Source organism: Ambystoma mexicanum, chromosome 2p (genome assembly GCF_040938575.1).
Source record: "Ambystoma mexicanum isolate Mex_15411 chromosome 2p, UKY_AmexF1_1, whole genome shotgun sequence".
NCBI classification, from domain to species: Eukaryota; Metazoa; Chordata; class Amphibia; order Caudata; family Ambystomatidae; genus Ambystoma; species Ambystoma mexicanum.
This window is the reverse complement of record NC_090923.1, coordinates 1384097646-1384124384: the sequence shown is the minus strand read 5'-3', so window position 1 is coordinate 1384124384 and position 26739 is coordinate 1384097646. Positions and strand designations below refer to the sequence as shown.

The 26739-nt window shown below is 45.5% G+C and overlaps 1 protein-coding gene across 3 annotated transcripts in view; it reads right to left on the bottom strand.

Moving 5' to 3' along the window:
• Positions 1 to 26739, bottom strand: part of SETD2 (SET domain containing 2, histone lysine methyltransferase) — a 1465157-nt gene that overhangs the window by 690527 nt on the left and 747891 nt on the right. For all 3 annotated transcript variants that reach the window (XM_069645793.1, XM_069645791.1, XM_069645792.1), the window contains one exon: positions 13778 to 14443. In XM_069645793.1, the coding sequence (XP_069501894.1) occupies positions 13778 to 14443 (666 nt within the window). The remainder of the gene's footprint in view (positions 1 to 13777; positions 14444 to 26739) is intronic.

The following is a 26739-nucleotide window of genomic DNA, read 5'->3' as shown; positions in this document are numbered from 1 at the left end:
CTACACCCTGAGGTGACTTCAATTACTAGGACACTGTGGACATGGATATATCACTTTTGACACTTAATGCAATACTGAGGTTGTGGACAAAGTAAAAGGTTGGGGAAGGAAAACGTTTAACAGGTTCTCAGAGCATGTGAATACTTTTCAATCCTCCAATGAAGTCTAGGTTAGACCTTTCCCAGCAATACAAGTAAAATGTATGCACCACCTATGAGGGACAGTTAGAACCAAATTCAATGGGTTAGAGTCTGCAGGGAGTCAGGACAGTCAATTTGAACAATGTCTAGTGAGCTGAGGCACTTCTTTAGATAGCACAAAAGTCTTGCAGTGTTATTAGAAAAGGAATCACTGTTGGGCCACAAACTGTTAGGCTTGAGAAGGGCAGAGCTGGACTAAACTCTGCAAAAAGCAGCTACTACAAGTCTCCAGTGAGAACAAGCAAGCTATAGACACAAGAGGTATGTACCCCTTAGTCAAGACAGCACCTTAGGTTTGAAGAAGAGGGTCCAGCTGGCTACAGTTCGGGATGCAGATCCTGGGTTCCTGGGCCTCAGTTGTGGGGATCAGATGGAGGACGTCTGGAGGACTCCTGCACTGCAATTCGAAGGTCGGCAGCGGGTACGGGCTCTTTCCAAATCAGCAACACTTCGCGGTTTCAGCTAACAGTCAATAGCACCACTGCGGTTCTTGGACACTTGATGGGCTTCACTTGCTTCTGGGGTCCAGCACTCTGTTGAGGTGGCTCAGGCCTGATCGTCCTGCTTCAGGACGGTCCTCAGGATCTTCCTGGAGCTCCGGTCTGGCTTAAAGACGATGCACTCGATTCTGTGTTTCCTGACCCCTGGCACTCTGTTCCAGCAGCAGCAAGGAAAAGGGTTCCAGCAAAGTTTATCTTAGGGTCAGCTGGTCCAACAACTGAAGGGAAGAAGTCAGTCGTCCGTTACGTGCTTCTGTAGTCTATTCAGAATATGGAGCTTCAGCACTGCAGCAGGGCTTCACGAGGCAATTGAACGGTCCAGGAAAGTGCAGCAAGCTGCTCTTCCAGTTTCCTTTATCGGATGTTTCGTTGAGTGGTCGACTGCCTTCGGTTCAAGAGACGTTGCCTTTTTCTCCCATTCATGCACAGCCTAGCTGTCGCTCAAACAGCAGGGTGGCTAAACTGCAAGCACAGTCAGCCAGCCAATCACCACGGGGTGCATTCAAGTAATCAAGGAGAAGGACAGGGAGTTTCATGCACCTCCCTCGCTTCCTGCCTTGCCAGACACACTGGAGCTGGAGGCAGGTTTCAGCACTGAAGCCAGCCAAAGGCAAAACTAACAAAAAGGTTAAGCCGGGTTTGGCGCGCAGAGCAAAACCCAAGAAAGACCTCAAAAGCAAGAAATGGCGAAAAAAAGACCAGGGCCATTTTAACAAAATGGCACCCATGGGTGCTATATACTGCAGCTGATGATTCAGCCGGCGCACAATGGTAGGAAAATTAAACCACTGCCACCAGCCATTAAAAGTAGTGAGGGTAACATAAAAAATGTTACATGAGTAAGTAGGCAAAGGGGCTACTAAGTAACCCCCACCCCCAGTACTTCCACATAACATGGGGTGTACTGGTCTTACGTAGGAAAAACAGGTAAGTAAAGTCAATTTCCCTTTACTACTCTTGGTAACAGTAGTTCACCCAAAAGAAGGTATTTAAACCTTAGGAGAAATCTAAAGGTTTTCTTTGTGACAGTGCATTGAAGGTGCTGTGTGTCACAATACAAAAGGAAGAAGCCTATGGAGTTTGTCAGACTCCAAAACCAAAGAGAAACAGTTGATCAAACATACATGAGAGTTAGAAAAAGGTCTCACTCACTTCAGGATAAAATGTAAAAGTCTAAGTCCAGCAAAAGAGCTGGGGGCCTCTAAGGTTGAAGGGAATTAGCACAGAAATGAGAAGTCTCCCCGACAACAAAATTCATTGAAAATGTGCTCTGTAGTGCAGGCTAGGAATCCCCAAAATTTCAAGACAAAACTCGATGCAATGATGCTCCTGCACAGGTGCCATGATTCAAGCTGGACAGTCCACTGGATGGCCCTAGAACACTTCTGAACAAACTTTTTTGCCGGGCAACCAGAAAGCGTTGAGTGATTATTCCCACCACTAAAGGTTCAAAGCCCTTTCACAGGTCTTCTGAGAGAGCGCAAAGCAGCGCTCTACAGGGACAACAGCGTGCTCAGGGTGCCAACCTTCTTTTTCATGGTTCAGATAGTCCTTGGATCTCTTCTGGATACTTGGCTCAGTCTACAGGTCGATTCGGACCTGCTGGTCTGCATTCAGGACCCCTCATATCCACAAGTCCGGCGAGTGCTCGCACCCAGCCGGCCAATGAGATGATCTGCCTCACTCATGCATGCCAGCAGTGGTCCAATCAGGGACCACTGTGGTTCTCATGCCATCGTGCACACCAGACATCCTGGCACAAGTAGTGTGAATTGGGACCAGGTAGCCCCAGCTGATACCTGGGTACCCACACAAGTGACCTGCAGTAGCATGCACAGGAGGTGGCTTTCAAGGGCAACTGCATGCCCAAATAAGGAAGTCCTGGGTCCCGAAGACCAAGGGGAAGGTCAACGGACAAAATGGCCAAAGGAGACAAAAGACCCTGTAGCACGGCTATGACTGACACTAGTCAAAATCATGAGCCACACACGGTAAGTGCAGTATGGCTCAGTAAAAAGTTACTAAAATACACGAAAAAGCTTCTGCTGCCCCCAATCCACGCCTAGGCACATTGTCCAGTCAACAATTCCTTAGTGGATGTCTAGGGCCCAGAAACACAAGGACCCCATTGTGCAGTACTGCAAGGCACTTTGTGCAACGATAACATGTTACCAAAAGTGGCAACAGAGTCGTAAGACTAAGAGAAACTAAGTTTCTCCGTACTGTCAGCCCTAAGGATGTGTCAGTTTCCCCTCTAACAATGAGTGAAAGCCTAGGGGAGTGCAGCGGGAGGCTGTGCTCCACTGGCTAAAGTCAGGTCAGGATGCTGAAACAAAAGCAGAAGGTTTTGGTAGTCCACAAATATAACAGGAAAGTTGCCTTTAAAGAAATTTTCCCCAACACTGTCCACAGGGCCGATTATGAAATTCCATCTTAACAGCACGGAAGTGTTTGTGTGAATGAAAGACAGGTTTCTAAATAGGAGTTGGGGAGGGAGTAGTAGTGGTGGTGTGAAGAGAGGAATAGTAGTCTAGAGGAGGGAGTATTAGAGCAGTGGAGGAAGTAGTAAGTTCAAATGGTGGCGACAAGGCCCAGGAGGAGCAAGAGACATCAGATGGACAGAGCAGGAGAGGTAAGAGTACAGGTGATTGGAGTTGGAGGAGAACTAGTCAGTGAAAGGAACATGTGGGCATTATAGAAAGGAGACTGAGTCGGACATTTTGTTTGTAAAGCACAATCCCATACTATTTAGAACAATAACTGGATATAGAAGAACACATTACTTACTCCTACTAATGGTCCCTCTGATGGATGTTCCTTCCACGGATTTCTCATCTTTGATACATACGATATCTTGCTTACAGCTTTGGAAACCTTTTGACAGCAGAGGGCACCGTGCGTATTGGTGGTCCCTCAGCGACTTCCATCCCGCTCTCGGCCGGGACGTCGACACTTGTATAAGTAGCATGCACCGCGCCCGTTGCCTCAGTTCATGTTTTTCCCCCCTCTTTATGCACTGCCGTCTTGATAGGCCAGATGTAATAGGAATGATGACATTGATGGTGTGTCACAAGTAGAAGGGTCTATATTCTTAGCTCTGCACCAGCTGCAAAATGTTTACCAACAGCGATTTAGAGCTTTTGTTGCTCGTCTTCTTGATGAAAGCAAAACCTCCATTACACCTTCCAGGAGATCCCAATCTCTGTAGGTTAACCTCTAAGAAACTAGGCATGGAGGCTCATGGTTCCGATCTCTGGATGTAGGAGGCGACCTCCCTCCAGAGTTAGCAAGCCTGCTCTTTGAGCAAGAAGAATCCGAGGGCAGATAGATGACATATCCAGAGGTTCCGGGTACCACGTTCTCCTGGACCAATCCAGAGCAATTGGGATTGTGGATTTCCCAAACTTCCTCAAACCACCTGATGACATGAGGAATGACAGGGACTGGTGGGACCCTTACATACGTGGAAATTCTCAGTTCCCTATGAACGTGTTCCCCAGAGCTACTCTGAAGAAATTCCCTGAGCAGAACTTGCCGCATTTCCTGTTGATACTGGACACAAACAGATCCAAAGGACAAAGATCTCTAGAAGGACTCCCTGAGCCAATTACCACTCGTGAGAGACTGGTCTGCCTGCTCAGAGCATCCGCCACCACGTTCTCTTCTACGGGTAGGTGAACGGATGACAGACTCCTCCTTGAAGAGCCCAAAAAAAACAGAGCTGCATCGCGCCTCTGCACAGTGGTAGTGACCCTAGACGACCTCTCTTGTTAAGGTAATGCATGGCCACGATGTTGTCCGTCATTACCAGGATATTGTTCCCCTGCACATAAGGAAGAAAGGCATTCAGCACCAGTGACTGCCCTCCGCTCTAAAATGTTTGTGTGTTGTCTGGACTCCAATGGATACCAACGACTGCTGACTATCGTTTGCATGAGCTCCTCAACCTGTGAGGGAAGCGTCCAACTACTGCAAATCTCCAGCCAGTGTTGCCAAAAAGGTTCTTGCTTCATCGCATTTTCCTTGCAGGCCCACCAATCAATCCTGTGTGATCTTGTTCGGAACCTGAAGAAGGTCCGTCATCCTACCGGAGAACTGTGACCATTGGGCTTGGAGGGCACGACTGGAGGGATCTCATCCTTAGACAAGCCTCAGGCACCAGGAAAATGCAGGATGCCATGAGACCGAGCAACCTCAAAAAGTCAAAGGCCGGTAAATGCTGGGCATTTTGAAATTTTACAACCATCTGCAGAATATGCCAAGCCCTCAACTAGGAGGGCGAGGATTTCCAGAGGAAGAATCCAGGACTGCCCCAATAAATTGAAGGTTTTGGGAATGTGTCAAGTGAGACTTCTTGAAATTGAGGAAAGCCCAATTTGCAGCAGTAGCATGTAAGATGTTCCAGAGCATGTTCGAGGGGACAAGGCCTGATCAACCAATCATCCAGGTAGGGATATATGTGAATACTTCCCCTCAGATTTGTTGCCAACACCAACATCATCACCTTGATTAAGACCCTTGGAGCGGAGGTGAGGCAAAAACTGATAATGTGAACTGCCCAATGAGAACCTCAGGAACTTCATGTGCTTGGGATGTATGGGCACATGGAAATAAGCATTCTGAAGATCGAATGACACCACCCAATCCTGGAGTTGGAGGGCCAGAAAGATCTGCAAAAGATTTACCATCTTCAACTTGTCGTTCCTGAGGAACATTTTCCAAGTGTCTCAAGTCCAACATGGGTCGCAGCACTCTGTCCATTCTGGGAATTTTAAATGATAAATACCACCATATCCGATTCCTCTCCACTACAGGTACTGATTCTACTGCACCTTTCTCTAACAGGACGAAATCCCCTGCAAGAGGAGTGGATCTGGATCCTTCAATGATTGGTTGCTTGCCAGACAATTCATAGACCTTTTTAGGAATGGAGACAGCAACCAGGGGCTACAGTTTGCAGTGAACAAGCATCTGATTAAATGCTTGCCATGCTTCCAAATGCTGTGTCAGTCTGCCTCCTACCACAGTCCTGTGGACTAAAGCCTCAAAGAGGTTTTGGTGTTGTGGCTGCTGCAGACAGCATAGAGGCGGAGGTTGTGTGGGTAGCTTCACCCCCCCTCCCGCTCCCTTCCCATCCTCTCAAACCACAAGGCAGTCTCCCCTCTGGCTTCTGAGAGAATTGCCCCCACATTCTTCCAATTGATTTTATTAATCATAAGGAACGACCTCTCCAATTTTGAAGCACCAAATATGTTTGCTGTGGTGAACGTATTGCTGCACCTATCGATTTTGCAGCTGTCTTGGAAACTTGCATGTTCTCCAAGCTCTGGTCGGCCATCAAAAAGCATATCCAACAGCCTCCTGCTGAAAGTCTGGGTCAAAACCTGATTGGCAGCCACGCAAACCTGGTTACAGCGCTTGCTGCCATAACATGACTAAAGTAAAATGAAGAGTCTAGACCTGATTGCAGAGACTGCCACATACCACCATGTACAATCAAGGGAGGGTCCTGGGAGTCTTAGAGAGGCACAGCTCCACCTCACCGACGAATCCCAAGCAGGCCAAAACATGTGCCTGGGGTTGCTGTTGGTACTCTTGTTCAGAAGAGAATTGCCTGGCATTTTGGTGCTGGACTGCCCTTGGGCAGGACAAAGACTGATAAGTAATGGACATTTCTCTGAGAAAGGGATAGTGAGTTAAAGAATCTAGTTGAGACTCTCCCGGGATGTAGGCCAGTAGAGAGGGACTCCGAGGACCCTGCTTGTTTGTGCATATTAAGTAGCTTTGGGTTCTCACCCTATGGTATTAGGGTAATGCAAATGAAGACCCTGTGTTCACAGTTGGTAGAGAAACAAAGCGCCACCTCACTGACTAGGCACAACCAGGGCAAAACATGTGTCTGGGGTTGCTGTTGGTACTCTTCTTCAGAAGAGATATTCCTGGCATTTCCGTGCTGGACTGTCCTTGGGCAGGACAAAGACATATGTAATGGAAATATCTCTTCTCTGAAAGGGATAGTGAGCTAAAGAATCTAGTTGAGACTCTCTTGGGATATAGGCAGGTAGGCAGGGACTCCCAGGACCCTCCTTGTTTATCAACATAGCATCCATGCCATCCGGCACAATACTAACAAAGCCTCCACCCTTCTCCCTCGGGAATGGCTTCATCAGCCATTGTCACAACCTCCCATAGAGTATGAATACCTGGCTGGGGCACATGTAGCATTAATGGGCCTAAGTGCCATGCTACCCACCAAAAACACTTTTTCCCCAGAGCGTCAAATCTTTTTTCGTCCCTATTGTTGGGGAGAATTCTCAGAAATGTGCCAATTCCCTCCACCTTAGAGACCCCCAGCAACCTGGCTGGATTTTGGGGACTTGATTTTTTCAACCTGGAGAGAGCGAGACCCTTTTTCCCACTCTCATGTATTTTAATGTGATTTCTGAGAGTTGTGTTTCTTTTGGTTATGGAGCCTGACAAACTCCATTAGGCATCATCTTTTACATTTTGTTACACAGCACCTTCAGTGCAGTGGCAGAGGGAAGTCTTTCAGATTTGCCAAAGGTTTGAATACCTTCTCTGGGATAAACTACAATTTCCCAGAGCAGTAAAGTGAAATTGACTTTACTTACACTTGTGAACTACCCAGACCCAGCACACACCATCTTACAATATGGTGCTGGAGGGGTTACCCAGTATCCCCTTTGTCTAGCTTCTCATGTAACATACTTTATGTTACCCTTTACTCACTGAATGGATGGTGGCAGTGGTTTCGTTTAAACTACTGTGGTGTCCATTTACTCCAGGCTGCGTTCGCAGCTGCAGTAAAGCACCCAAGAGTGCAATTTTTGTCAAAATGGACCCAGTCTTTTTTCGCCATTTCTTTGTGGAAAGGTCCTTCTTGAGATTTACTCTGCGCACCAAACCAGGTTTGGTCCCATTGTTCGTTTTGCCTTTGGCAAGATTCACCAGTGAAGCCCGCCTCTGGCTCCAGGTTGTCTGGGGTAGGCAAAAAGTGATGGAGGTGCCCGAAACTCCCCGTGCTTAGTCTCCTAAATGCACTCTGTGGTGATTGGCTGGCTGACTGTCCAGCAAGGACCGCCACCCTGCTGGGTGAGTGGCAGCTAGGCTGGAATGAAAGGGAGAGAACTGAATAAAAGGCAGGTCTTTTGGCTTGGAAGGAAGAGTCAACCACTGGACGAAGGAACCGAAGAAGAACTTGAATAGGACGCCTGCTGCAACTCCTGGACCATTGGTTTGCCCGGTGATGCCCTACAGCTGTGCTGAAACTCCAGATTCGTATCGACAGAGAAGCCCCCGCAAGGACAACTTCTTCCCTTGAGTTGATGGGACCAATCAACTCCAAAGTAAGCCACCTGGACATCCATCTCGGAGCTGGTTGAATTTCCACAGAGTTTCTGCTGGAAACCGTATAGCCTGGGAGAGGAACACCAGATTGTGTGCGTTGCTTTTAAGATGGCCAAGAGCTCCAGGAAGATCCTCCGGACTCCCAAGAAGCAGGACTGACCACTCCATTCTTAGTATATGGCTGTAGCACCTGAGTACATGGTAGAATAGACGGAGCAGCCAGGCTCATTTTAGGAGGGAGAGAGGGCGGTAGAACCAATGGTTACTTTCACAATTACATTCAGAAATGCAAGGGCAGTAGACCCTACCAGTTGTACAGTGACTCAGTAAAAATCACATAAGCGAACTGGACAATATACTTTTTGTGAATAGTGTAACACTTATTCCAGTTAAAGTAAAAACCTATAACTACTTTTGTGATAACAGTTATATTAGGTGAGTAAAACCCAAGGTTGTAATATTCAATTACAAGTGCTTTTGAGATCAGTGAAACACAGATTGAGATCAGCAGTAACTCTGGTAACTATTTTTGGGGTGGCACGCAGCTAACTCAAGCTAAGTAAAATCCATATACTTTGTATATCTCACAAGGAGTCCAGGTTAGGTCTTTCCCGACTATACAAGTGACTGATGTAGAACATAAGGGACAGTTAGAACCTCAGACTCTGTGTTAGATCGCACAGGGAAAGTAAACCCTAATGTTACACTTTACTGAATGACTCAGTTATTCTAGGTAGGCAACAACCTAACACAAACTTATTCTGGACAGGCTAACAGCAAGTCGGGGGAAGCAAGACCCAGTTGGGGAGCACTCATACAATCATCCCAACAGGACTAATCTTGCGATTCCAACAGCTGGAGGACGCTCTTACAATTATCCAGCAGGAATAATCTGGTGAAACCAACATTACTTTTGGGAAGAGGCACAGCCTAGTCACTGGTGAGTAATATACCTTCACATCTACATTCTATTAGAATAGCAAAACAGTTTCTAAGGCAAGAAAATATGTTAACCATACTTTTAAGAATAGTGCATTACACATCCAAGGTAAGTAATAACTTTTGTAACTGTTCACTCTTAGAGTTACAGTTACCAACCAACTCTTTACAAATAAGTAACTTTTAAACGCTTATTTTCTTTTCTAGGCAAGTCACAATCCCTTGAAAGTCTTTCCCTTATTCTTGGAGCAGTAGTGTTCAGTGGCAGAAGAGGGGGTCACTAGGATCTAGTGACCAACACGCAGTATCAGGATAAAGTCTTCAGTAGCAAAAGTCAGAGTTCCTTAGGAAGACTAAGCAAACAGGTGAGAACTTTACTTCTATGTTAGAAGAGGGTCCGGGGGCTTCGCAGAAGACACCCTAGCAGGATTCTAGCAGTGGGACTGGGTGCACTGGATGAGAAAAACACCCCACAGCTACACAGAAATCCTAACAGACTTAAGGTATGTACATACCTAAGGCCAACAGTACCTCAGCATTGAAGATTTTGCAGCAGGAGAACTTCAGGGTCTGTAGCCAAATACCCGGTCAGTGGATGCCTTGTTGTGGTGACTGAAAACAAGACCTCAGAAGGAACTTTACAGCAGGGATCGATGAAGTCTCTAGGCAAGGTTTTCCTCGCGGCTGAATGCAGTTCTGGCGGCTTTTCAAGGAGCACTGAAGACAGAAAATTGCTGTTGAATTCTTGTTGTTACAAAGGTCCAGCACTCTGGGGAGGGGACTTTTTGAACTCGATCTGTGTCTCTGGAGAACCACCAGGATGCCCACGATGTTTCAACGAGATTCGGAAGACCGTGCACCGCAGATGGCTCGAGGTCCTAGGGTATTGGGGTATTACAGCAACGCAAGGTTCTTGAGTCTAGTGTGTCTCACTAGGCTCTGGGTCAGGGTTGTCATTTTCAGAGTCCCCAGGTTGATTGGAAGGAAGGGCTACAGCAGGATCCGGTTACACAGCAGGCTCTCCGGTCGCTGGAAATCGTTTCAGCCGTTTTTCCTTCATCGCCCTCTTCAGTTTTCGGTTCCAGTGGTTGACTAGTCTTCAGCTGCCAGGTACGCAGTATTTAACAGGAACTACAGCACACCCTCTGCATTCTCCCCGCATTTTACAAGAAGGGTGGGTCTGGTTGTTCAATCAGGACAACCAGCCCCCCCCCCCCCCACTGTGATTTGTCCCCTTCAGGCAAGGAGGAAGACAAATGGCTGTGGAGTTTTTGACTTCTCCCTCGCTTTCTGCCCTCACAGGCAGACTGGAACCTTGGCGGGGGAGTCCAGGGGACTCCTGCCGAAGATAAAAATCACACAAAGGAATTTCCCACCCTGGATGTCAGGGGAAGGAACAAGAAACACTAAAATGGCCAGAAAAAGAAGACGGGGGCCATTTTGGTAAAATGAGAACCCTTGGTGCCTTTACTGCAGCTGTGCACACAGGCCGCGGTAAAGGTGCACCAAATTAATATCACTGCCACCAGCCATTGAAGGTAAGCTTGCCCCTGTAACAGAACTGTTACAGTTTTAATGTAAAAGGGGATACATGTTATCTCCCTAGCAGTCCACATAAGGTGGGGTGTGCTGGTTTCCCAAAAATAAATGTAAAAAGGGTTCCAAAGATCCTTTCTACCCTTGGGAACTTTAGTTCTCTCAAGGTTAGCAAAATAAAGTTAAAAGGCGAGCCCCTAGGGCAACCCAGCAACAACAGGCACTTACTGACAATACGTTGTTAAAGAGGATAACTTTAAAAAGAAAAAAAAAGTCAAGAAATGACACCCATAAAATGAGTAAAAGATTATGTGAGTGTGAAAAAAGGTTCCCACTCACAGAGGTATTAAGGAAAAATATCCCACTAGTAAAGTAAAACGTTCTGGGGTTGACCCAGGTCATGAAGATTTACCAGTTCTGTGAAAATCTTACCCAACAGGGAACACGTACCATTTTGAGGGGAAAATCCTGCCATTCTGTGTTTGAGGCAGATTTATTAACAACATGTAACCATTTCCTATAGGGTGAGGAGTCCTAGAAAGACTATTGAGATTGATGACGTTGCTCTCTAGATCTCTTATGAGAGTACATGTCGAGATTTTCTTCTCGATGTAGAGCGCTTAGTATGTGGAGTGTGCTTTTTAACACTTTGAGGCAAAACATCCCTCAAGCTTTTCTAGTCGGACGAACTTATTTTAGACAGAGTAGTGGAAGGTGATTTGGACAAAGGCCTACCTAGGGCGAGTTTCCCCTTCCTCTTATTCAAGGACTTAACAGTCATAGCCTGGCACAAGCCATAGACGTCGACCTTATGGCCCACCCAAGACACCAGAGGCATAGTCAGTGAAGATCTGTGATGGACATCTGACTCAGAGTCCAAACAATTCTTAAATCCAGTTTTCTCAGTAGATCAAGATTTTGAAGAAATATCACTGAGGCAATCAAACCCTTCGATGCATGCAGAAAAAGAGAACTGAGGAAAGGGGCGCAGTGGTTGCTACTTATACCAGCATCGACATCACAGCCAAGCGCAGGATGGAAGCCCCCGAAGGGCAACAAGTCGATGCACGGAGCCCTCTGCTATCAAAACATTTCCAAAGCTGCAAGCATGATATAGGATATATCAAAGATGATGAATTCGTGCAAGGACACTATTCCTTATAGATTAGATATAGAGGGCATACTGCCTTTAGGACCTTACTTCCAGTTCAACTAAGATCTTAGACAGTAGAGTTAATCAGTATCTACTAACCCAGGGCAAGGGATGCCTGGGTTAGGGAGGAGGTGCTTTGCAAGACGAGAACGGGACGGTCTTAGAACTCATTGAAATCTTAGCAATAACCCTTCAAAAGGTTATAAAAGCATTGGAGCCTTCTGTGACCCGATACTAAAAGTGGTTCCATGTCTTTGGATCATGGAATCCTCTCTGCGGGTCTTAAGGCGCAGGTCTTTTGCATCGCAAGCCACTTGCTGCACTTCATATTGCAGGGCTCTTACTCTGCCCTGTTGCCTCTGCTCGAGGGGGCTGTGTGGATCTCCCTTTATCACTCCCTCCCCTCTGCCATCTATTATAAGTTGGATCCCTGGATCCCCACATCCCACACCTTCCCCACCCCCCTGCCACACCAAGATGTCCTCACCCCTGACCAACTTCTGTTGTCTGTCCTTCCCGCCTCCCCCCTGCCTCAGGCTCGCTCTGCAGGCTGCGCTGCCATCAGTGGCAAGGTAACAACTAGAGTGGCAAAGACGGCAATGTCAACAATCGGGCTGTTTATGGTAGCACTGTTAAGACGTTCATTTTATAAATCATTTGTAATAAAAGGCTTTAAAAGTTTTAACTCCTTCACCCTTAAGATGCATTATTTAAACAGTTACACTGAGCTAATATGGGTGCAATTGGGTAGCTTTAAATTTGCTTTGCCACAAGTTTTGAATGTGGTTTGTTTATCTTGACACCTAGCTTCTCCCTGCGACCAATGCAAAAAGTAGAAGTGCAATGTTAACTCTGCTTTATTTTAATACCCCAGGAACAATAACTCACACGTAAAAAGAAGTAAATAACTACTCAAAGTAAAATCGTATAGTAAAATGAACAGTATTCGATGACATGAAAATAACATTTGTTTTTCATAAAACGAATAAGAATATTGTGTTAACCTACATGCATTTGTTACCAAAGTGCAATTTTAGCTTAATGAGTTAGCAATATGCGGCCCAAGTCCCCCAATTGAGTACATCACCCGTTAATTTGCACTTTTCATGATTGAAAGTGTACATTTCAAATGAGTGTAATCATCCATACTCCCAAGCAAAGTTGCACCCTTACACTCCTCTATGCCCACCACGTGTCTCAAAAGCATAGTGCTACTTCCTAGTAAGATGTTGTGTTCTTTTGGTTTTGATTACATTTCGTTTTTTTCAATATTAAAGTGGAGTTATTTTTAATGTATTTTTACTGCAGTTATTTTTAGTAAATGTTAAGTTTACCTCTACTTTAAGTGTGCTTACTTTGAGGATTTTAATGGTGTAATACATCAATGAGACATTCTTGATCAAGTTAACTCCAACAAACCTGCTAAGCAAAGCCTTGCTGTCCTCTAGCTCAAAGTCCTGATTTAGTTTTTTTTTAACATACAGAGAATGAGCGGTGTACTACATTATTTACGAACACCCACAAAGGCACCATCAACACTGTGGGATACAGGATCAGATTCAACTTTGGCAAGCTTCCGGCCACCCAATGTCGCCTCCTCTTCTTCAAATGGTAATTTATAAACTCCAAACTAAAACCAATATTCTTTCAGATCACCAACACCAGTGCAAACAAACGGTTTACAGTCTAGGTTCGAAACAATTCTTGCCAAAGTATTAAATGATCAACATTTCTGCAAAGTTTGTGAGAAAATGTAGGCCCGGTCAGGGCTTCACCACCTGGCATTTCAAACTGTAGGTCCTCACTTTTCAATGGGTATTTGTGTTCCAGACATAATCCAGCTGTGCACATCCCAAGAACGTGGTAAATATAGAGAAAATTATTTTTTCTAACATGTGACCATTTTTGGAGCTACTGCATTTGCTTTCAGCTTGTATTGTAGTGCTATGTAGCAGTAAAAGAATCTTGGGCTATGCCAATTATACAACTATATGCACAACCCAGACCCCTGAACTTAACTTTTATAAATAAAATTAAACGAGCAGAAAATTAAACATAAAAAGGCAAAACAAGACTCTTACCTTTAGATCTTTCCAGCAATCCAACAACCTAGTGGCCAAGTCGCTCATGTCCATTAGCTTGTCTGGTGGTTCTTGACTTCTCTCACTTTCAATATCAGAAACTCCATCTTCTTCATCTTGAGAAGTTGTTTCCACAGTGGAGGCATCTTCCAGCTTTGGCAGGTTGCCTTCTTTGTTCTCCCTTTCTGTTGGTTCCGTCTCTGCCACTGACTGCTTTGCTATGTTGGTTGCTGTTGGGAAGTCTGTGTTTAGAAGTGACAATTCATCCATCTCTGGGGCAATCTTCTGCGGCATAATATCTTTTTCCACACTCTGCTCGCTGGTTTCATGAAGGTCAAGTATATCTTTAACCTCTTTGACCTCCACTTCACTTGCTGCATCAGACACTGCACTGTCCATGCTATTTTCACTGATAATCTTTAGTCTGCGAAGCATTAGCTTCTTTGGAGTTTCCATGTCAACATCAGCTAGAAGCTTTCCAGATGGATCAGGTGTGTTGAGGGGAGTTTGGGCTCGTGAGGTGCTCTCACTAGAATATCCATCCGCTTCGCTAAATTGAGGGACAGCGACCTTGGTTTGAGACCATCGCTGGATAATTGGAAGGATCTTGCTCTCTTCAAGCATATTTTTGTTGGGAATAGGCAAATGCTCCAGGGTTTTTATGATCTAATCAAAAAGAAAGAAAAAAAAGAGAAAGTTAATTGATTACTAGCACTGGAAGGCTGCGCAATAATACACAAACATTTAAAAAAAAGAATCTTAACAGGACGTGAAATGACATAGGCGCTTCTATTTTTCTCCCCAAAAAATCTGCACTTTGAATTTTTGGATAGCCTGTTTTTGATGCAAATGTAGGACCCCAGTGAGTATATACCATTATTTTAACAGAACATTGATTGAATTATTGTAATTAAATTCAAAAATGTTATATTTTGCCACACCATTAAATCAACTAGTCACTACTTTAAGCTTCCAATCAAAGCAGAATTCTCATGTCAACCCAATAAATAGATACATCCAAGCAGTTTTTCAAGCTATTCACACTGCACTCTACAGGAAATGCACATATAATTAATGTTAGTCAACATTACTTGCATATTTTTGATCATTCTGAAAACCAGGGATATGTCCCCGTTAGGACAGTTTTTCTGAAGTCCAACCAAGGGCTTAGTAAAACCATTCAACTGACGCAGTACAAGTCTTCACTCTTAGTATAAGGCTGTACCACCTGAGTTCATGGTAGTGTAGACCGAGCAGCCAGGCTTATTTTAGGAGGCAGAGAGGGCTGTTAAAATGAAATTGTAATACAAATGGTCCAAGGAAACCATGAAACAAAATGTATTGTAAAAATTAATTGTTTATTTAAATATAAGTAGGCCCAGATACATCTGGGGAAAATAAGTACTATCACATATATAACCACAATTCTAAAAACGCAACACTATGCTTTAAAGTGCACACACAAAAGCATAGACCGTATTTAGAAAACTAGCAGTAGTCTAGGTAATTGAAACCTTTTCATACACATTCAGTATAGGTCACACCTAGTCTTGTGGGGCAAAAACCATGATACTTTCAGATAACTTCACATTAATTCTAGGGCAGTAGACCCTATAAGTTGTAACGTGACGCTCCACAGGAAAATTACATAGTAACATAAACTAGACAATATACATCTCTGATCTAGTGAAGCACAGATTCTAGAAACAGTATAAACCTATAACTTCGATTCAGGGTAACAGTTATTCAAGGGGAGTTGGACCTTGGGGTGTAATATTCAATTACAGTTGCTTTTCAGTTCAGTGATTAAGGGAAGCAATAACTTAATTTTGGATAACAGTTATACTCAAGATAAGTACAATCTATACACTTTAAGGAGTTATAAGCTAAAGGCAGGTGTAAACCTAAGACTCTTTGTGGCTGTCTAAAACCGACCAGGGAAGGCAAAACTCAATGTTACTCTTTATGAATGACTCAAGGTTATTCTAGGTAGGTAAAACCTAAGGCAGACTGATTCTGGACAGGCTAACAGCAAGTCAGGGAAGCAAGACCCAGTTGGGGACACTCCTACAATTATCCTTAGAGGAATAATACAGTGAAACCAACAGCATTACTTTTGGGGAAGAGGCACAACCAATTGACAGGTGAGTAACAACCTTATATATACTTTTCAGAATAGTGCAACACACATTCACGTTAAGGAAGAACTTTTGTAACTTAACTCTCAGAATTACTTACCAACCAACTTATTTTGAAAGTAAGTAACTTTTAGACACTTATTCTTTTCTAGGCAAAATGCCCAATCCTTAGAAGTCTTTCCCTTATTCTTGGAGCAGCAGTGTTCTCAGTGGCAGAAGGGGGGTCACTAGAGTCTAGTGTGCAACATGCAGTGTGAGTATAGGTTCTTAAGTAGCAAAAGCCAGAGTTCCTAAGGAAGACTGTTCAAACAGGTGAGTACTTTACTTTAGAGTTAGTCGAGGGTGCAGGGGCTTCACAGAAGACACCCTATGAGGATGACGCAGGGGCCTGGGTGAACTGGATGAGAGGCCTGCCAATCACAGAAAAACCTGCAAAGCTATACAGAAATCACTAAGGCTTAAGGTAGGTTAAATACCCAAGACAGCACAGTACCTCAGGACAGAAGACTTTGCAGCAGGAGGACTTCAGGATCTGCAGTCGAAAAGCTGGTAGTTGAATTCCTTCCGTAAGACACTGGAAGGACTTTTGCAGCAAGGAGGATCAGGATGAAGGCTCTGGGCAAGGTTTTCCTCACGGCTGGATGTGGCTCTGGATTTGGTGCCTTTTTCAGGAGCACAGAAGACAGAATATAGCTGGTTGGATTCTCGTCTTTTTTAAGTTCCAGCACTCTGGTGAGGGGACTTTTTGTACTTGAATCGTGCCTCTGGAGATCCAGCAGGATGCCCACAAAGTTTCAGCAAGATTCGGAATTCGTAGACTGTGCACCACGCAATGGCTCTAGGTCCCAGGGTATTGCAGCCCTGCAAGCTCGCAGCACGGTGTGGGATAGCACAAAATGCAAGTCTTCTTGAGTCTAGAGGGTCTCACCAGGTTGTGGGTCTTGTTTTCATAGTCCTCAGGTAGATTGGAAGGAAGGGCTACAGAAGCCTCCGGTTACACAGCAGGCTCTTCCGGTCGCTAGAAATTGTTTCAGCCGCATATTATTCACCTTCCACTTCGGTTTTGGTTACAGCGGTCGCATACCTCTTCAGCTTCCAGGTTCGGACTTTTATGCAGGAATCCAGCCAATGAAACAGCCTTGCAACATTCAAACTTGGGGGGGATAGGGATGGATGCGGGTTGGCAATCCTTCCTGGACAGCTAGCCTTCCAGTTTGAACTGGAATCTCACGCTCAGAGAAAGGGCGGCAGAGTTTTGTACTCCTCCCTCGCTTCCTACCTCCACAGACACTGTGGAGCCTGGGCAGGGCAGTCCACAGGACTTCTGCCAAAGATAAAAATCACAGAGGAATTTCTCGCCCTGGATGTCGGGGAAGGAACAAGAAAGGACATGGTACACTCAAATGGCGTAAAACCCAGACGGGGACCAATTTGGTAAAATGAGCACCCATGGGCCCCTTTACCTGGGCTGTGCCAACAGCCCACGGTGAAGGTGCACTGAATAAAAAGGTATTACTGCCAACAGCCATTGAAGGTAAGCTTGTCCCTGTAGCAGAATTGTTAGTTATTGTGAAAGGGGATACGTTGTATCCCCCCCAGCACGCCACAAGGTGGAATGTGTTGGTTTCACCAAATAACATACCAAATAGATCCAAAGATCCTTACTAGCCTTGTAGTTCTTTCAAGGTTAGCCAGAGCAAATTAAAAGGGGAGCCCCTAGGGCAACACAGCAACAAATAGGCACTTATTACCAAAAATGTTGTCAAACAGGATAACTTTTCAAATACACTATGGAGAGTCTTAAAAATTACACCCATAAAAAGAGTAAAAGACTGTGGAAAAAGATTCCAAGTCACTGAGGTATATGGAAAAATAATCTACCAGTCCAGCAAAAAAGTTCTGGGGTTGACACAGGTCAGGAAGATTTATCATTACTATGGACATGTACCAAGCAAGGCAAGGGGTTTCTGGGAATCTGGGAAATGGTACATTGATGCTCCCAACAGAATATCTCCCCCCACCCCCTTTTGCCAGCCAGCATAGTCCAGTTCCTCCAAAAGACCAACTACATTGGGAAAGAGAGCAAGCTAATGGGAAGCAGGAAATTAATGCATTTCGTGTTCCGGTACTTTAAGATACAAACAATGGCTAATAGAGATGTGGCAAGATGGCCCTTGAACCAGACCCCAAGACCTCTTACAAACTCACCATAATAGCAAGCTCCCTGTAAGGGAACAGCTAACCAGTGAGGAAGTTTGCGGAGAAGTGAATGGGCTCACGAGAAAGTCACGATGCTACTGCAGGATGACCGTGCTGCCCGATTCCAAGATGGCAGAGACCCTCTTTATACCCCACAAGCCGTGAGAGGAGCATTCTCACTGACTGCAGGCTTACCCCAAGAGTCCAAATAAAAAGGGAAATTAGTACATTAACAAGACCACAGGAGCACTGTTTGATTCAAGCTAGAAAAGGGGTCCGAAGCAAAGTAGCGTTGCCAGGTTTAGAACAGTGTTCCATGCTGATGGTGGGGAAATGTTCGAGAAGGCGATGCAGGTGATCTGGTCACTTTGGTAACAAACATTTTCTATAACATGGCCTGTCTGGAAACTGTTAGGGAGGATTTTGAATTCTTGTGCAAATTCCCGTCAACCCGAGAGACCACCAGCACTTTTGCTGGACTTCTGCGATTTTTTTGATTCTCCTGAGTGGGTGAGACTTTCTCACTCATTCTCTTTGCTCGAACTTGGGGACTTTTTCCTACCGTAATTCATTTTTACTTTAATGGAGACTTGATTTCCTCCATGTATTTTCTTACAGGGATCTGTAAGTGATTGTTGCAGCAGACAGCACCTTATGTGCAGTGCTGCTGAGGTGTCCCTTGGGCTTCCCTTTTTATTTTTTATTCTTTCCCATGAGGACTACTGTCCTCAAGGATAGTAGGATACTTTTTTTTAATCTCAAATAGCTTTTTTCTGTGGGTTCAACACACACCACATTAAGTGGGTTGCTGATGGGTTACACCAATTCCTGTCCCACTGCTCGTGTAACTTTTTTAGTAGTTACAGCACCAGACAAACTTAACTGGCTGGTGGCAGTGGATACATTTTTCTACCATTTGTGTGCAAGTTACTCTCAGGCTGTTTTCACAGCTGCACTAATGCACCCATGGGAGACCATTTTCCCAACATGGCACCAGTCTTCTTTTATCACCATTTTTCATTTGTGTGTTCCTTCTTCCACCAATACAGTTGGGGGTGGGTCCTTGGAGTTTTGCCTTTGGCAGGATTCCTTTGCGAAGCCCTCCAAGGCTCCAGTGTGCCTGCAGATGCAGGAAGTGAGGGAGGAGCCCAAACCTTTGCATGCCTTTGTCTGAGAGTATGCCTGACTGGAACCAATTTGAACTGGGAGGCTGATTGACCGATCCATAGGGCTGAATGAATGGTTCCTGCATAAAAGATAAGGTTCTTGGGACAGAAGGCTAAGTCGACCACTGGAACTGAAGCTCTGAAGAAGACAGCAGGGATGCCAGCAGCACCTCCAGTAACCACCACAGAAGCACCCCCGAAGTACCACTGCTGCCATTGACTCATCTCGCTGGAATTTGGGTGTCATCCGCGAGACCACCAGAAGCACAAATCCTCTCCAGAGAGTCCCCTCCCGCGAGTGCAGGACTGAGAAAAGAAGAAGATTCCAACCAGCGATAACTGTTTGCTGCTGGTGCTGATAAAAGGGTGCCAAAACAACACTGATGCGGGAGTAAGAATTCCATACGGGCGAGTCCCTCTCTTGACTACTGTTGCAGGAGCCCTTCCAGGGACCCCCTTTTTGCCACCAGAGCAAAGGACTAAGAGACCGGGTTTGCGGCCATCCATCCAGAAAACGTCCTGCTACATCATCTTCAATCTCAAGGTACTGTGGGGCTCGTGGTCAATTTACCTTGAGCCATGTGTCTCGCTCCTTTGTTCCCAAGCTGCCCAGGCCTAACAGCTTATGCCGCTACAGGAAGGCTTCTCCTAAGATCATGTATCCTTTTAAAGAATTAACTTGTTACATACCTGTGCCAAGAAGTTTACCAGAACTGTTGCATTCCTCTCGACTGCATTCCTACTGGCTTTGGCATTGCTGGTTTCCCTCCAAGACCTGAACTGAAGAACTAATTTCTAGTTGGGGAAAGATTGCCTAAACCTCAAATAATTGCTACTGTGTTGCTTACCTGTTAATGTTGCTTCTTTACAGTCTTAACTTATTTGTATCAACTGTGCAATATTGAAGTCCCTCCATGTGTGGATAGAAAAGTGCATGAATAATTACTCACCTGATTTATTTCCAATTATCCTGATGGGCATTTGATGTTAGTAGTTGGTACAGTAGCTCTTTACTTAGGACCTTTGTGCAGATATAAAATATATAATTGATAGAACTAAGTGGGTGCGTGTTTTTATGCATCTGTGTATGTTCCGATTTCTGTGCACTGATTTACAGTTCACATTCCCCTGCCTAAAATAAGGCCAGCTGTTCTGCCATTGTACCAACCTTGGGTAGTACAGGTCTATATTTAAGTTGGAGCCCCAAAATCAAGGCATAAGTCAGAGTCCAATCCCAAATGGACTAACATATCCAACACCAGTGCATTTCCTTACCGGTTCTACAGGAGGAGGAGACCTGGAAGTGGTGGCGAAAGGAAAATTAAGTATGGAAGGGGGGGGCGCCGTGTGAGGTGCATGTGTGTGTGCATGCACTTGTGTGGGAGAGAAGCGGGGTGCAGGGGTGGAACAGGGTGCATCTTATTTTATAAAAAAGCATGTTTTGAATGAATCTTGAATTGAATATATGAAATTGTAATGTTTTTAATCTCTTAATGAACTATGTATGTTTCTTAAATTCGATTGTATAAAGTGTCAAAAGATGCATTTATCCAAACCAATTCACTAATAAAAAAAATAAAAAATGTATGCAGGGCCATTTGACCAGGGTCTGTAGGGGTGAAGGAGGGAGGGGCAAGTCTGATGATAGATTTCTAGGATCTGGTGGACAGATTTTAGGCGGCCACCCCAGTTCTAGTGAACAGGGAACTCGGAGGTTAGCCAAAACCCAATCAATGTAAATGTGGAGAGCAGTCAATGCTATTCTCAGGAGAGAGTGGGGTCGGGATACACAATGGGTCCACCCAATGAAGCACTAAATAATTCAATTTACACAGGAATGTATAAAACAGTATTTATTCTAAGCCTCTACACACTAAAAAAAATAAAACTAGCAGGTGATATGGCACAATACTCTAAACATGCATACATTTACCATACATTCACGCACAAATCACTCACTATCGTCGCCCTAATCAGGTCTAAAATCGACTATGCAAACAGCCTCTACCTCAGAATACCAGAATACCTCCTGAAGAAACTGCAACGGATCTAAAATGCAGCAGCAAGACTACTCCTCAAACTATCCAGAAGAGACCACATCACTCCAGCCCTAAAAACACTACACTGGCTCCCAGTAAAACATTGCATCACCTTCAAAACAATGTGCATAACGCCCAGAGCAATCAGCGGACAAGGAGCAGAATTCCTACAAAGCAAATAACAGTCTACAAACCAGCTAGAACCCTCCGATCAAGCAACGAAATCCGCCTGGAACTCAAACCATACCATAAGAAAAAACTTGGAGGCACCTCCTACCACTGAGCAGCAAAAACCTGGAACATCCCAAAAGAAATAAGAAGCACTGAAGATCACCTAAAGTTCAGGAAATCACTAAAAACCTGTGTCTCTACAACACCACAGACTAAACCAAGAAACCGAAACTGGAAAAAAAAAGATGACTAAACCGAAAAGACATGGGCCTCCCCGACCCCAGAGAGTAACGCCCACGGCACCTGGACGGATGACACCGGATAGACTGGAACACAGGCGGCACGCACGGAGACTGAGTCAACTACCCCAGACAATCCCACCAACACTCTCTCGCACGCCCTTACTTAATCACCGCCAGGTACCACACGAGTGTGGAATTATCGAGTTATTGGCAATCACCCCACTACCTCAGAGGTTGTCATTGGCAGGTGCAATGGCCAAAGGAGTATGAATGGAAGATAAGGGGAGCTATGAGAGAGCATGTTAAAGGCGGGGGCAAGAGGAGTAAGGAACCTGTATGCCAGTCAGACCCAGATCTGGACAGAGCCGCAACAAGGGAGACTAAAAACCCTACTAACAATTTCCCTTTCTGCATACACCTCTCAAACTCCAAACCAAACACAACCAAAACCTATAGCACAGCAAACCGCACAAACTTCACTACATTACAACAACAAAACAAAAAACACACATAACCTCGCACAACAGTACATGACGACTAAGGGCCGCAAACACCCCCGGCCCAGCCAACGGACCCACCAGGCTGAGGCCGCCAACAGCACATCACTGCTCTCTTGCACTTTTCCTGCTTCCTCCCACTAACTCAACCTCCCCTCCTCTTTCAGAGCACCAGAGCGCCAAGGGACCACTCCGGTGGTGATAGTGCGCGGTACAAGTGTCCTTTAACATTAACATAGGTTCTTAAAATGCATTCAAATACCAAACACTACAAGAGGCAAGTACATTAACACAGTAAAGAAGGAACCAAGTTGCACGCAATTTTCCCTTACTTCAGCTGTTCAACCCCCAAGAAGAATGTCGGCCTTGTGCCTAAAAAGTTACAGGAGCCCCAATGCTTCTCCCTAGAATGTATGTGAAGCAGGTACGTTGCCTGTGTTGGTGATTATTCAAAATAACAGATGCAGCAAAGTTACTAAGTAAAATATGTTTTTAGCTTTCGGATGGTTCTACCCAGGTTAGAGGTCCAAAATACAGCGGAATGTTATGGTACAGTACAAAGACTGGTTGTCAATGTTATCCTAGGAGAATAGGGGTGAGGCAAATGCTTTGCATTTATTTACCTTGTGTCTCCGACTTTTCCAGATCACTGGATGGGGTGGGGAGTGTATGTTGCTGGGAGGGAGAGGGGGTTCGTTGGAGGTTGGATTTTCCGCCTTTGGTTCTGGTTAGAGGTGCCCAGGAGATGCGGATGCAAGGATTTATCCGGTCAGGTCCAAATGCAAGGTGCAACCGTTGCAGGCCTCTTCAGGACACTACACAGGATGGGGAAGGCAAATTCCAGTGTCGGCCACTGAACTCAGATGATGCATGCGGACGAGTCGCAGTTGAAGAAGCGTCTCCAGCACAGGATGCCTTGAGGCTGGAATTTGCAGGAAAGAGGTTATTAGGCAAGAATTGATGTAGTAACCCTGTGAGACTACACAACACTTGTCCTCTTGGTATTAGGTAACCCACCATTTGGTATACGCCTGTACTACAAAAGGTAGTGTGACTGAGCAACCAGGCTCATCGCAAGAGGGATAAAAGTGAGCTGTAGAGCTGTATCAATGAAATTCGCAAATAAAAATAACACTTGTTGGGTGAAGATTGTATGCAGTAACCTGTGGGAGACTGCACCAGCCTTGTCCTCTTGGCAATAGTTAACCCAACCTTGGGTATAAGCATGTTGATTGACAGGGCAAGATACTAGACCAGATCAAGTCTTTAAAGAACTCCAGGGATCCGGGACCAGATAGGATCACCAGCATGGATTTAAAGACGTGGCCAAACGAGTGGGCGAGTCTCCTCAGTAAAATCTTTGGGAGATGGAAGGGATAGTTTTCAAATCCGCACTTGTGGGGGACAGCATCAGTGGTCCCCATCTTCAGGAAAGGCAACAAAAAAGACCCGGCGAACTACCACCCAGTTGCGTTACTAGACGTAATGGGGAAAGTATTTGGTACTTTGCTATTAGATAGATTCAAGACTTGGGCCAAAAATGCGCCCTGCGAAGATTTCTTTCCAAACAGGATTCAAGAATAACGTAGGTACAGCGGCAAACATACTCCTTTTGAACGTCTTCAAGAACATAGTATTGGAAGCAGGGCCTCGAATCTTCATTGCTTTTATCGACCTCACCCAGGCCTTTGATCGAGTAGAAAGATCGAGACTATGGTCCAAGCTGGAGGCCTGGGACTGCCCTGCAGCCCTACTGGACCCGATAGAGGCACACTACACTGACACGTAGGCAAATCCGCCTAGACCACCAAGGACTATTGTCGGCACAGATTCCAACAGCTCATGGGGTAAAGCAAGTGTGTCTGCTTGCTCCGGCCCTCTTTCTGGCATTTATGGGCGACATTAAAAAGTCAGACGCAGAAATCAGAGCATTTCCGCAAAAGATATGCAAAACAGAAATCACGAGGTTACTCTATGCAGACGATCTAGTACCGTTAGACCATACACCAATTGGGCTATTACAAAAATACATCCAGGAAAACAACTTGGAGATTAATGAAAGAAAAGAACAAGTTACTTCTTACCTTGTAACGTTCTTTCGATGGGATATTCCTCCGACGTGTTCCTTATCTTAGATAGCTCTTTCCAGCTTTGTTGGCCTCGGAAATGTTTTCTCTCTAGAGGGCGCTGCGCGTCGACGTCCGCCGAGTCGATGTCCCTCGACAGCCGCCGTATCGACGTCGACCTGCCTATAAAGGCTGCGCACAGCGTCCGTTGCTCAGTTCAGTTTTGTAGCCCACAATAATTCTTTCTGGACTAGACTAATCACCCTGAAGGAGCGTAAGCTGCAACAACAAGGGATGTAGTACTGCGGGGATGGATGGGAGGGTCGATAAGGAATACGTCGGAGGAACATCCCATCGAAAGAACGTTACAAGCTAAGAAGTAACTTGTTCTTCGAAGGGATTGTGTCCTCCGACGTATTCCTTATCTTAGATAGGCTCCCATAGCAGTATTCTGTTATTGGAGGTGGGAGTACTGACTTCATGCTTCCTCTTATTGATGAATAGAGTGCAATACTGCCCTTCCAAACCTAGTTTCCTGACTGGAGGAGGAATCCAAATTGTAAAACCGTGTAAAGGTATGGACGGACGACCATGTGGCAGCCGCACATATGTCTCTAACCGGCACTCCTCTTTTGAGGGCCGATGAAGCTGCGATACCTCTGGTCGAATGAGCCCTAAGATTTTGAGGGGGCTCTTTTCCTGCCAGTTTATAACATTCCAAAATGGATAAAATGATCCATCTGGAAATGGTCTGCTTAGTTATCGGTAACCCCAGCTTGTGACCTGCGTAGCCTACAAACAGCTGGTCTGCTTGTCTTATCCTAGCCAGTCTACTAATGTAAAAACTTAAAGCCCTTCTTGGGTCCAGCCTGTGTAACCTCTCTTCCTCTTTCCCCGGATGGGGAGGAGGATAGAAAGATGGAAGGGTAATCTTCTGTGTGATATGAAACTCAGAAACCACCTTTGGGAGGAAATTAGGCTTCACTTGCAGAACAACTTTGTCTTTGTGAAAGATTGTATGAGGGGGTTTACAAGAAAGAGCTTGTAACTCGCTCACCCTTTTAGCAGATGTAAGTGCTACTAATAAAACAGTCTTAAGGGTAAGAAATCTTAACGAACAAGAGTGGAGTGTTTCGAAAGGTGTGCCCATCAGGAAAGTTAGGACTAAATTTAAATCCCATAGGGGAACCTGGAATGGTTTTGGGGGATAAATGTTAGTTAACCCCTTTAGAAACTGTATTACCAAGGGTAACTTGAAATGGGATGGTTCTTCCGCAGTGCTCTTAAAGATGGATAGCGCTGCGAGATAGCCCTTGATGGTGCCAACTTGAAGGCCTGAATTCGCTAAATGAAGTAGGAAGGACAAAACCATTGGTGTACCACATGAAAAGGTATCGATATTCTTTTCCCTACACCAGCTGCAAAATCTGTTCCAACGGCAGCGGTATAAAGATTTTGTTGCTGGCCTTCTTGCCGAAAGCAACACCTCCATAACGTCATCAGGCAGGTCCCAATCCTTGTACCTCAGCCTTTCAGAAACCAAGCGTGAAGGTTGAGGGTTTTGATGTCTGGATGGAGAACCTGACCTCCCTTCTGTGAGAGCAGATTCTCTCCGAGTGGAAGTCGAATTGGAGGGCAGATGGACAAGTCTAGAAGGTCCGGGTATCACGTTCTCCTGGCCCAATCCGGGGCAATTAGGACCATGGTTTTCCGGAATCTTCTCAACCTCCTGATCATTTGAGGAATGACAGGGACCGGTGGAAACGCGTACAGGAGCGGAAACTCCCAGTCCACTATGAACGCGTCTCCCAGAGCTCCTCTTGGGGGAAATTCCCTTGAACAGAACAGATCCCACTTCCTGTTGACACTGGTGGCGAACAGATCCACCTGAGGGGTTCCCCAAAGGGTGAAGATCTCTTGAAGGACTTCCTGAGCTAGTTCCCACTCGTGGGAGACTGTGCTCTGCCTGCTCAGATCGTCCGCTGTCAAGTTCTTCTCTCCGGCTAGGTGAACTGCCGATAGAGAGATTCCTTCTTGGATTGCCCAAAACCAGAGCTACATCGCCTCTCTGCACAGAGGTAGTGATCCTACGCCTCCTCTTTTGTTGAGGTAATGCACGGCCACTGTGTTGTCCGTCATTATCAGGACATTCTTTCCTTGTACAGATGGCAGAAAAGCCTTCAGCGCTAGTCTGATGGCCCTCAGCTCTAACAGGTTGATATGTAGTCTGGACTCCGATGGAGACCAACGACCGCTGATGGTCAAGTCGTTGGCGTGGGCTCCCCACCCCGTGAGTGAGGCATCCGAGACTACTGTTATCTCTGGCCAGGGTTGCCAAAACTGCTCTCCTTTCAGAATGTTCTCCTGACAGGCCCACCACTGAAGGTCTCGAGCCACCCGGTCGGGAACCTGAAGAAGATCTGTCATTCTCCCTGAGAATTGTG